Source organism: Camponotus floridanus, unplaced genomic scaffold (assembly GCF_003227725.1).
Source record: "Camponotus floridanus strain SB8 unplaced genomic scaffold, Cflo_v7.5 scaffold55, whole genome shotgun sequence".
Classification (NCBI taxonomy): Eukaryota; Metazoa; Arthropoda; class Insecta; order Hymenoptera; family Formicidae; genus Camponotus; species Camponotus floridanus.
This window is the reverse complement of record NW_020229714.1, coordinates 1,337,670-1,349,982: the sequence shown is the minus strand read 5'-3', so window position 1 is coordinate 1,349,982 and position 12,313 is coordinate 1,337,670. Positions and strand designations below refer to the sequence as shown.

The 12,313-nt window shown below is 34.2% G+C and overlaps 2 protein-coding genes across 4 annotated transcripts; one reads left to right on the top strand and one right to left on the bottom strand.

The window, feature by feature from the left end:
* Positions 1-2,746: 2,746 nt before the first annotated feature.
* LOC105253847 (dipeptidase 1) lies at positions 2,747-8,933 on the bottom strand. Of its 3 annotated transcripts, none has more exons than XM_025412695.1 (9): positions 8,917-8,933; positions 8,208-8,435; positions 7,224-7,350; positions 6,021-6,192; positions 5,410-5,847; positions 4,448-4,706; positions 4,012-4,096; positions 3,804-3,879; positions 2,747-3,177 (listed from the first exon to the last, which is right to left on the bottom strand). In XM_025412695.1, the coding sequence occupies exons 2-9, from the start codon at positions 8,289-8,291 to the stop codon at positions 2,943-2,945; spliced, it is 1,476 nt and encodes a 491-aa protein (XP_025268480.1). In that variant the 5' UTR covers positions 8,292-8,435; positions 8,917-8,933; the 3' UTR covers positions 2,747-2,942. The 3 variants fall into 3 exon arrangements, with proteins under 3 accessions (XP_025268480.1, XP_019883843.1, XP_019883844.1); XM_020028284.2 differs by having other exon boundaries at positions 8,851-8,932; XM_020028285.2 differs by having other exon boundaries at positions 2,993-3,201; positions 8,851-8,932.
* Positions 8,934-9,225: 292 nt separating this feature from the next.
* Positions 9,226-12,020, top strand: LOC105253846 (FK506-binding protein 3). Its single transcript, XM_011262171.3, has 5 exons — positions 9,226-9,470; positions 10,555-10,809; positions 10,894-11,079; positions 11,235-11,362; positions 11,450-12,020. The coding sequence occupies exons 1-5, from the start codon at positions 9,357-9,359 to the stop codon at positions 11,466-11,468; spliced, it is 702 nt and encodes a 233-aa protein (XP_011260473.1). The 5' UTR covers positions 9,226-9,356; the 3' UTR covers positions 11,469-12,020.
* The last annotated feature ends 293 nt before the right edge of the window (positions 12,021-12,313 follow it).

Genomic DNA, 12,313 nt, shown 5'->3' with positions numbered 1-12,313 from the left:
GCTCCGGCCACGGGCGCCACTCCTCTCTTCCTGCGGACGCGCAACGAATTGTAATTGGCCCCGGGCTGACTCTCTCGCGGATTAGATTGCAATTTATCTTGGCCTCTTTGACCCGACCGTGCGCTCCCCTCGACCTCGCGCACTCTCATCGGACTAGCCACGCGCATCCTCATCTCCGCGGTCCAGCTCGTTCCTTCGCGGCCATGGACCGGATCGAATGCAAATACCCCAAAAGAAAGCCGCGAAAAAGCCCAGGAGCCATTGTAACGAAGGCATTACACGCCTGCCGAAACGATATAAAGATATCATTGATTAATAGCGATGTGGCCGAGTATGAGATTCGAATGAGTTTGCGAAATATGTAAAAGTGATGAGTTTCAATATATATATATATATTGAATATATATATATAATATATATATATTGAATATATATATATATAATATATATATATAATATATAGATTTTAGATTAAAGAAGCTACTTAAATATTATGTAATTTTAATTTAGAATCTTAACTGTAGCTTAATTGTTGTTCATTTTGTCAGTAATTTTTCTTTTTTTTAATATTAGTTTATTTTAGTGTATATTTTATTTAAAAAATTAATTAGCTTGCAATTTTATCCAAGAATAAAAGACAAATGTCTACATTTGATAGTCATCTGTCATCAAAGTTTACTTTTTATTTCAGGTAAAAAAAATCTAAAAAGTGCAGATAAAGAGACAGATGACAGATGGGTGACAGATTCTTTGTCAGTATCAGGAAATAAAAATCAATATATATTTTATCGATCAATGTAATCGATCGAGTATAACCACTAAAGTAACAAAAAGAAACGATTACCGAATACAATCGAGGAAATTCGCTTTTCCATCGATAAGATTCAATTCGGTTTAATCCGCTTCGTCGAATTCGCTTATTGAGCGTTATTGAGAGGTGTTTTGTAAGAAGAAAGTAATCGGGTGACGCCTCCTCAGTTGTTTTGAAAAACAAAAATATTGCAATCTATAGCATGACCCATATCTCGAGTATATGTTAACATTGATGAGAGCGAGAGTTTGATACGCGTTCATGGTCAATGTAGCACTTTCACGATTTCTGAAAAATGGAAGATCTAGTGCTCTGAAGTATCTTATTAGAATTAATGTGTTCTTATCTGTAGAAAGTTGCAGAATAATATCTTGTCTGCAAATCAAATGATTTTTCGAATTGGATCAAAAGATGCATGACTAATATATAATTATTTATGTAGAACAATTTTCAAGAAATTAATTTAATAATTTAATAAAATTTAATTAATTTAATAAAATCGTTAAGATTGCATTATGTTAGTCAAAAAATACGAAACTTTACTTTAATACACTCACGTTTACTGAATCTTGTTTAAATTTATTACTGCTTATATATCTTGCTTGAATTAAAACAAACACAGATTTCTTCACATTAAAAGAATATTGTCCTTCTGTCAGCAAAATCATCAATCGCAATCGCTTTAGTAGGATAGCTAAAAAAAAATAATCATTTAAATGAAAAATTTTTCGTGGAAAAAAAATTATTATTTTTAATACGATAAAAAAATAATTCTTTTATCAATATAGCTCCTTCTTCTGTTATAAAATAAAAAAATTAAATTAAAACTTTAAAATACTTTCAAATATTGTGAAGAAAATAATTTTAAGAATCATTATATCTTTTAAATTCTTATATTTTTTAATTTAAAATAAAAACACATTCTTTTTAAAGCTAATTTGTCTACGACGTCAGCATTATTAAATATAATCTTCCTGTTAAATTGACGTGTCAAGAAAGTGTTCATAAGCAGATTTTAAGTTCAATGACTTTGTCATCATAACCTGGAATCAATTATTAATCTAACAGACGTCAAAACGTGCATACAAAGAAAAGTAGATACTATTAATATTCTTATCGAGAAAGAATTCCTCCCACAATATTGAATATGAATTATTCAAACATCATCGAAACTGCCAAGACTTACTTGTTATTCTTAATAAGTTATACGAGATTCAGATAACAGATCAAGCTGGATTATTTACGATGCCGTCCCCGATTAAAGTATAAACCTCGAGTTAAAAATTAAACGATGTAATTGACATATTGCGACTTGTACGCCTCTATTAACTGTAGTATATTCGTGTAGCATGTTCATATGCACGTATATGAATGTGTAAATGTATGTACGAGATTAAATAATTGCTCCAACATACATTATGTGACGGTGGACACGGAGAGGACTCAAGACATAAGGTAAATTGACTTAACTATTAACATCAATTTTGACCATAAACGCAATTGAATGTGACGTAATCGATTGTATAGTTTCAAATATGTTTGTCAAATTTTTCAATTTCATACCCTGTAGCATACAAAGTGAAGAATAATACGAAGGAAAATTATGATACCATACAAAAATCAAGTATTTTTAATGCACACCATTACAACGTGCAAATATAATACAATCACTTTTCGTATTATAACTAAAAATACTTGATTTGAATATTGTTTTATAAGTTATTAATATAAGATACAACATATTTATAAATACTTTGTATGAAGTTTTTTTCGGGAAAAAAAATTTCTAGAAAAGAAAAGAAGTGGTAAAATTTTCTAATATGCACATATGCAATGTAGGAAAATTCCAGATAAAGAGAAAAATTATATTTTTACTTATTAAAATTATATAATTTAGCAAAGCTTAAATTATATAATTTTATGTGGGCTGAAAAAAACGAGGAATTTTATTACAGTACAGAGTATCTATCGCTATTTTATTAAAAATGTAAAACAGTTAAAGAGAGCTCCAGGTACAAAGATGATACAGTTCAAAGTACGTACTTCTTTTATCAAGAAAAATGACCCGCAGAGTTGAATTGACAGCATCATATGTCGAAAATAATTGTACACGCAAACGAGAAACTTTCTTTTACGCGTCGTGATATCTGCAATAGGCGCTGTCCTCGATGAGCTCCTGAGGGATCCACTCTTCCGCCGGAAACTGATGCGAAAGAGTCGCCGCATGATTCTCCACTTCCTTGAAAACACGTAACAAATTTCCGCCCACCAGTTTCTTTATATCCGTCGCAGACCATCTACGATCTCTAGTCAACTCAGCCAGCAGCAAAGGGTAACCGGAAACGTCCGGCAATTCCGTCGGTGGTCTGAATAATATTTGCTTTAATCACCTACACCATTTAGATCCATTTGAAGTTTGTACTTCGTTGCACTACATCATATATATAATACAATAAAAAATAGTTCTTTATAATATTTTTGATTTCTTCATCAAATATAGATCTCTATATAATAATCTCTATATAATAAATAATATTAAATTTTCTGATTGTATAGATAAATATGAAATAAACGTGTTTAATGCATAGTACAGACGGAGAGTTAAATAATTATTGTTATTTCTACAGAGAAATATTGAATATTCAACTGCTTATCTTTTTAACGAAATATAATTGAAATTAAAAATTACTAATTAATATAATAAAATATAATTATTAATTATATTATAAATTATCGTTAACTATATAATTATGGAAAATATTTTGAAATTTAAAATCTATCTAGAATTTAAATATTTCAATTAATTAATCAATAAGAAATAGATAAAGATAATATTTTTAAACGAATACTATTGTAATCGGTACTCGGAAAACTATTAAAGAGATGATTTTACGTAATTTCCTTGAAAATGATTATCTCTCATCGAATTACATTGTATCGAATTACATTATAGATGATAAAGATATGATAATATTGACGCGTCTTTAACTACCTCAATATTCCATCATAACCAGCACCGAGACCCACGTGATTTACGCCAGCTATTCGTCTTATGTGATTGATGTGAGCTGTAAAAGAAGACACGCGAGTACGTCGTTGTGTCTTGGTTTCATTCGTTATCTCAAAGTTTTTGATGTTTAACTACGATTTTAATGTTTTCATCTTTTTGATGTTTCTCACTCCGCGATCTACTTACACACCTATGATATCATACATAGAAGCCTTATCGCTGCAGCTCAAATGTGCGCTGTCGAAACTGATCATAACCAGACCACCGTTGAGAGACTAGAACAGTAATAGAGATGAAAGCTGTGCGATTATTATTGGAACAAAAATTATGTCATTCTATGTTACATAATCCTATCTTAAATACATCATCCTATATTAAATAACTTCTTGTTTTGCGAAGTAATTAAAAATTAATTTTTAAGAGAGTAAGCGTGTATAACTAGAAAGAAAATTAGTTTTTTTTAATCAAAATGAATCAAAGAGAAAAATTAACTTCCGGTTAATAATCGCTTAAGAGTTAAACAGATTGATTTAATTTTGTATCTTCCCCTATGATGTTTACATAGATCTAACTCATTTAATGATAAACGTTGATATTTTTCTGGGATTCTTGCTTTTCTTCCTTACCAAATTCCGTAATACGTCGTCCGGTACATTACTCGAAGAATTACAGAGTGCTTTGGCGGCACTATGCGAAAATATGACCGGCGCCTTTGTTATCGCGAGAGCATCCCTCATCGTTCTCACCGAGACGTGAGAGAGGTCCACGAGCATACCAAGCCGATTCAATTCTCGAACAACTGCTTTGCCGAACGCCGAGAGACCGTCGTTGTGGAAATCAGAGGGTGCGTCCGAATTCGGGTCATCGACGGAACATGAGTCCGCCCTGGAAATTGAAATTCACATATCCTTTGACATTCGATTATCAAATTAAAGATTCATAAAATGTATAGACGTAATTAAGATTCTTAAGCTCGACAAAAATATCTAATAATGAAAAAGAAGTTTCCTATATAGAAGTAAGATCACTTGTTTTTAATTTTTTTATGAAATAAAAATCAAAGAGCTGTTATAGATGTACAAATATTAGAGCTGTTATAAATGTACAAATATTGGACATTTCAAAAGTTACATAATATATTACTCGAATGAAAAATATTATTTGAAAAACTTTTAATCAAGAGACGCTTATTTTATATTTTTATGGATGTATACGATATATAAAAAAGATATAATTCTTAAAATAAATATTTAAAGTATTAAATATCAAGAGCAATAATCAGATAAATAGTTTCAAGTTATTAAAATTTCAAACATACTCAATCTAATCGAGCACGACTTAAATAGATAACGCATTCAAGCTACATTACGCTTTCTTTTGATTTAGTCCGTATTGTGTTTTTTCTTTTTTTTTTACTTACCTTGTATTGACTAAATAGGACATACTTATGTAAACTCTCAAGGATGTATCAAATAAGTCGAAAGACCGCAATAAAACTCCGCGATGGAAAAGCATACATTAGCTAGTAGAAGATGCTAATTTGTTCTACCAAGGTTCATTCTTTCTTGTCATTCGCGGTCGAACTTACCATGGCGTGTTGCACTTGTGGGTTAGGGTCATATAGCGCGCGCCCAACCGATGGAAACTCCTCAATACCGCCATGGAAGTTCCGATGCTATGACCACCCTCTATCCCTACCAGGCTGGCGATCACTCTGTCTCGATGCGCGTTTTCCAGCTCGCCGCTCGTCGTCACCAGCCGGATTCGCTTGGGGTAGCGCGACGTAAGTCTGCGCACGATGTCGATCTGCTCGAGGGTAAGTTGCACAGCGTCGAGGAATTGTGCCTCGCATGGCACATAGGCCGACCAGAATTGTGCGCCAACGATCCCCTGTTCCAAGCGAATCAGATCGGTCTGCCACTGCGGGCCCCAGCTAGCATTGCGTGACAGATCCTCGTCGAAGGGGAAGTTACCTAGCTTCGTGCTACCGCTGTGCTTCCGCAGATTCCAGGCAAAATCGTTATTCCTGCCAAATTCGAAATTTAATTATTATTTTATTACGTAAATTTTAATTTCAATAGTAAATAAAAAATAAAGCTTTCAAAAAATTTATAGAACTTTTACAAATCTATTTTATATATCCGTACAGAATCTATTCTTTTCCATTAATTTATATAAAAAATATCAAACAATTATTACCCATCAATCAGAGGGATCTCTGAAAGCATCCTTCGAACCACCTGCAATCTAGCTTCCAACAAATGAGAACTTCGAAGTTCCAAGGCGAGAGGCAAACCTACTCCAGCCACTAAGGCACATGCGAGGAAGAAGAATCCAGTCATTACCACCCATCTTCTTACAACGCTTCGTCCTACAATATTATTACATATTGTATTATATTATATATTGTCAGATATTAGAAATAATGTAAATCTGCCAGACGCACAATTTAAAAAATGTCATATCTAAAGGTATCTAAAGAAATGTTCTAATTTTTAATTTTTTTATATTTTTAGGATGTTTATATTATTTTCTTAAATCTATAAGTATCTATGAACCCTACATATGCATGCTTCGATAATGACACGAAATCAATAAGCGATGTGAAAACAATCAGTTTGCTTTAGAGAATCAATGAGACATCAATGAGACAATCAAAGCGGAATCGTCTTCAACTGGGAAGATCAGCCGAGCGTAGATCGTATCTATCCGTACGTGAAATCACCGTAACCGAAACTTCGATCTGTCGTCTCTGTAGCCGACATCGAATACGCGATGTAATCGAGAAGATCGCCGAGCCGTAAATAGAAATCATACCAAATTGCCCGGCATGTCTTGCCACTCGTCATTTGTCATCATTCGATGACTTCTCTTCTTCGTTCAGGAGGCTTTATGTAAGCGAACTCGTTGACGTGCGAAATTAGAGAAAATAAAGAAACTGTCACGCATTCGGTCATCGGAAACATCGCGGAATCATAGAATAATCGCGAGAAAGCACATCGATACGGCGATGGAATTAAATTTATATTAATCGGAACACTTTCTATGCACTTTTAAATGTTACTTATGTCAATACTATATAGTAATTATAATCATTAACGTATATATATGTCAAGTATATGTCAAAGTATAAAAATCTAAACATTTTCAATATTTAACTCTAGAATTTTGTTTAGATAATATTTACGTCATCGCTTTTTCGTTAGGAAAAATTAGTCAATTATTTGAGATACATGTTAGGTTTCGATGTAAAAGATATATTTGGCTTTTTTTCTCTCTGCATTCTACGATTAAAAGAAATTGGTAATTTTAGAAAAGAAGATAAAATAAAATTTTATGACATGAATAAAATTTTCCGGATATTTGAATTTTACTGTGTACACAATTTTTTTATGCACTCACTGCTCTCTCTTAACGGTTCTTTAGCCTTGTTGAAGGAAGTCGAAACACCCGTATCCTTGATGTGGTGAAGTGCATCGCCGTTGGGCAATTTTCTCATAAGTTCTGGTGAGGAGAGTTGCAGGCAGGTCTGCAAAAGAATGTTGATTTACAAAGCTACAAAGTAGTTTCAACGTCGTGTCTGTAAATTCTAAGATTGCAAACATTGCACAACATTTATCCGCGTTGCACGAATGTCGCATATTACGCCATTAATAGCCCGTAAATTATGAAAGATATACGTATTAAGACGCGTTATCCTTGAAAAAAGAAGTTACAAAAAAACTATTTTGCATAGAACATCTTTGTTTTTTTCAGACAATTATAAAAATAATTAGCTCGGAAACACTACTTTGTGTGAATTATCTTTACATACTATTCTCTCGACTAATTTTGTACTGAAATATATTTAAAAAGTAATTTTTATATAAATATATTATGCAATATAATGTCTCTTCCATATTAATCTTATTTTTTCAAAATTCTCATCTTTTATTTAATTATAATTTTTATTCTTAGACTGAAAGCTTCAAAAATTGCTCTAAATATTTTGATAAAGACATATTTCTTTCTAAAATATCTTTAATTATATATTACTATCAAATTTTTTTTATAATGAATAAAATAAGTAGTATTTCTTATTAAAAATATTATTTATTTTATTAATATTATTTATTTTTTATTATTGTAAATTACTTGAAATATTACTTATTTTATTTATTGAATTTATATTATATTTTATATTTTTTAGAAAAAAATTGCACTCTAAAAACGATAAAAATTCAAAAAATATGATATACGTAATGTGTGTTCGTGTCCTGTAAATTATATTTCAGATGTTCTCAGGAGAGTTTTGTAAATTCGTGACAAGGCAATTATAAGAAAGCTTTCGAGACACCAATATAATTAACGAGGAATTTTTAATAATGCTCGTCGTATCCTATCTACCTCTAGGATGTCGACTTCTTTTCTTCTCGGGGGCGGAGAACGATAAACCATGCCATCCTTACCGACACCATAGAGCTCGAACATCTTTCCACACAATCACGTCGTTCGTCCGTTCCTTACCCTCGTACCAGGGTTTTTGCTGATATCGTCCCTAACGAAAGTACTGAGGGAACAGCGTCTCGACGCATCGGGCATCGGCGCACGCGTCAACCCCCATATCGACCCGACCTGGAAAACGGTGCAAATCCAAAAAATTATTAACAATCAAAGTATTTACGTTGAAAAAATATTACTTGTATCAATTGCATCCCACAATCGTGATCTGACGTCAATTATATATTTTGTACTACATATATTTTGTACCCTCTTATCATTATTTATAAATATTATCTTTAAATAACAAAACATACAAATATAGATCATCACGTTTTATTAAGAAACATTCGATGTCTCGTTAGAAATTTTCTGCGCGTAATAATTTTTTACACTTCCGCAAAGAGTATCATCTATGATTTTATGTTTCGCCAAATATATTCGAAAACTTGCGTATGTGAAAATTTTAGACAAAAAATATCTCCATATATCTTACATCTAATTAGCTTTGTAACAATTTAATTCTTATACACATCTATTATTAACTTACATTTGAAAATCCGAATCGATATATCGCGACGAACAATCTCGAAGAAAAGCATCTTGAGATAATTACCGAATGTCCGAAGTAGTTGCTGTAGACGCCACTCTTCCCTGCTGGATTTTAACAAATATATTTCAGAACACTATATAAGATACAATAATTCTTATATAATTCTAATATGAGATATTCATACGCGAGACGAAAGCTCCTCGAGATGCGTAGAAAATATAAATGGAGAAAAAATCGCAGGGGTTACTTCCTTCCGTCTTCCCGCGCCACATTAGGACGAGTGCGCGGGTGGCGACGGTGGCGCCATCGGGAGACCGTTTCCGCAGCCGCGGCGCCACGCCGTCCGCGAGTTCGCGATAATAAAGAGCGTTCCTCCCCTCCTCCCTTACCGACCGCCATATTGTTTGCGATCTCGTGCACGTCGTTCTCTCGCAGTTCTCGCAAGTGCGTGTTTCCGCGGCCTGTATACCGCAATATCGACAAACATTTCGCGCAAAGGCAGCATGAAGAAGATCAAGGATGTCTCAGACGAGGACGATTACGAGGTGGACGATCCGGACGATCCGGAGGTCGAGGGCGCCTCCGAAGAGGACTGGGCCCCCGAGCCCGGAGCGGAGGTAAGAGTGCACGCCGCGTTCCGAAAACATCGTTTTTCGATTCTACGTCGAATTTTCGTCCGAGGTTCCACTCGAACCGTCATTGTAAAGGGATTAGGGTCCTTCCGCGCGCGATTAAGCGCCTGTCAGGGAACATCGCAGCCGACTCGCACGTCGCCGACATCTTTCGGTGGACATCTCGCCGCCGCGAGTGAATCGGACGCGACGCGAGAAAAAAAAATTCCATCGCGATTGCATCGTCCGCTGTCTTAATTATTTCGCGTTTCACACGGACGATCGTCCTGTCGCGGCGAGTGCGAGACCCTCGCGTCCTGAGATCAGTATATCGAGTATAAGCGAGGCGTTAGCGGCGGGCGGCGACTCCCCCCTGTCCCCCGTCTCTTCCTCCCGCCCCGTCCGTCGTCGCTGCGAGAAACGCGCGCGAGGTAAGATGCTCCTCTCGCCGCTTCCGGCGCGTCTCCGCACCGAATCGGAAGTCGTGCCCGCGCCGAGCAGGCTCCCGCACGGCGACGACGTCGCGCTGTTAGAGCGTATCTTTCGAGCTATGGCCGTTTCTCCCTCCGGCTCGTCCCTCGCTCCGTCCGCATCGCGGCGGCCATCCTTGCCGGCCGGTCGGCCGTCGCCGAAGATAAATGGCGCCGATCGGCGGCACGTTTCGAATCGCCAGAAGCAAGCGACGTCACATACACCGAATTCTTCACGCGCCCGTTTTTCATCCACACACACACACACACACATGAACGCACGCGCATCATACATACATACATATATATATACATACATACATATATATATATATATATATATATATATATATATATATATATATATGGAATTCTATATTAGTACATGAAAGCTCAAATATGCATCCTAGAAGAAAATATATAAGGATATTATTTTTGAAATATTTTTGTTGATTATTAAATGTATTTATAATTATATTTATGTAGAAGAGAATCACAATAAATTAAAAGCAAATTTAATAAATTAATTTTGACAAATTAAAAGCGTGATAAATATATATCACATATAATTTACAAGTATATTATATTTTAATCTAATATTGTTTGTCATTTTTTTGTAGAGTGGTACTAAAATAAGGCCGCAGAGGGAAACAGCAAAAAAGCGGCAGCATTCTGAAGAAGAAGATGAGGAAGAGGAGGATGAGGATGAAGAAGAAGACGAGGATGAAGACGAAGATTCTGATTCTGATACAGCAAAAAAACCAAAAAAGAAAAGGCGTTCTAAGAAAGAGGATGACGATAAGGAGGACGAGGACGATGAAGATTCTGATGATAACAGTTTCAACGAATCAGGAGAAACTCCAAAGGATTACACAGTAAGTTATTAAAACATGATTGAATCAATTATAAACTCTTTTAAAATGTTATCTGAGATTCATATTTCTCTCTTTTTTTTACAGTCTGGGTCGTTTGTTCTTGCAAAAGCTGACCTTGTATCGAATAAAAATAAAACATCTAGTAAGGGTAAATCTGATGTAGAATCAAGCCCTTATCCAACTTTGTGGAGGATAGATGGAAAAGCGTTACTCCAAAAATTTTTACCTTTTGAAGAAGATGGGAAAGTACTGTACAAAAGCACAACGACAGTAAGTACATTATTTTTTAGAAATAAAAATTTTTTTTATTTTTTTAATTGAACTATAACTTGATGGTGTAAATTATTAGATCAAAAAATGAAATGACTTTGCATAAATTATATTCGTAAGCGTAAATAATTCATAGAGATTGTATTTTATTTCAGTATTCTGGATGGCAACTTAGTAACAAAGACAATTACTTAGCAGTCCAGGTGTCTTTTAAAGTGCAAAGTAGACAAGAGACAATTGTTGAACTTCATTTTGATCCAACGCAACAACAAGAAGTTGTAAAGTATGTGATTGTATTCAAAATTAATTAATCTATAATGTTGTAATAATAAAGCTAATATTAATAAGTCTGTTTTTTTGTGAATTTCAGGGATGAAAAAGAAGATTAAATTAGATCGAGTGTTTGATCTTATTTGTTTATATACATTCTAAGGAAACATATGCTAAGGAAAAAAAACAAAACATCCACATCTCAACATGTACACTATCCACGAAACATATTTACAGTTTACATGTACACATGAACATGAAGTTTATGACATGGTATTGTAGCAGGTTCATATTTAAAATATAAGATTGGATGGACCATGGTTCTGAGTTTTATTGGGGGTAGCTTTAGCTATAATGGACCCTCTGACAGAATATGTGTGTGAGCTTCAATTACCAATAGAATTACTCTCAAGCATGCATCATATTTACAGAATTTCATAAATACAACACTTGATGATTTACAAATATTTTATGTCTTCGACAGAAATTAAATGTTACCTAGTGTAATGGATGCATGTTGATGTTAATTTTTTTTATAATGTCACTATTAGTCCATTCGTAATTTAAACTATTTTACAGATGGAGCGTTGGCCTTGTGACCTATGTGGCCATTTCAAGCGCGCCCTTAGACAGAAACAAGCGGAACCGTTACCTTCAAGTCCCTCATTATAGCAAGAAAATAAAAATTTATATTTTAGCAGAATTCTAAAGAAATTCTAAAGAAATGCCGTAAATATATATATATACATACATATGATTATTATATTATTTTTCTTTTAATATTCTTTGAAAAGGGGCTTTATAAGGTTATATTTATTACGGTTTCCACAACTGCTACGGGCGACGCTGGGCCAGTTCTTGTGTGTATCATTTAATGGAAATCATAGGATAAAATAAAAATTAGGAAACACTTCCAATAATTAAGCATTTATATCTTTTTCTGAACTTTATATGAAAGATCAAT

What these genes read in the sequence shown, in the direction of transcription:
- LOC105253847 (XM_025412695.1), bottom strand. Translation starts at nt 8,291, where the DNA reads ATGTTCGAGCTCTATGGTGTCGGTAAGGATGGCATGGTTTATCGTTCT. An exon ending in AGAACCGTTAAGAGAGAGCA is followed by an intron (nt 6,193 to 7,223) that starts GTGAGTGCATAA and finishes ATAATATTGTAG; the next exon opens with GACGAAGCGTTGTAAGAAGA. An exon ending in GGTTATGATGGAATATTGAG is followed by an intron (nt 3,178 to 3,803) that starts GTAGTTAAAGAC and finishes AATATTATTCAG; the next exon opens with ACCACCGACGGAATTGCCGG.
- LOC105253846 (XM_011262171.3), top strand. Translation starts at nt 9,357, where the DNA reads ATGAAGAAGATCAAGGATGTCTCAGACGAGGACGATTACGAGGTGGAC. An exon ending in CCCCCGAGCCCGGAGCGGAG is followed by an intron (nt 9,471 to 10,554) that starts GTAAGAGTGCAC and finishes ATTTTTTTGTAG; the next exon opens with AGTGGTACTAAAATAAGGCC. An exon ending in AAACTCCAAAGGATTACACA is followed by an intron (nt 10,810 to 10,893) that starts GTAAGTTATTAA and finishes TTTTTTTTACAG; the next exon opens with TCTGGGTCGTTTGTTCTTGC.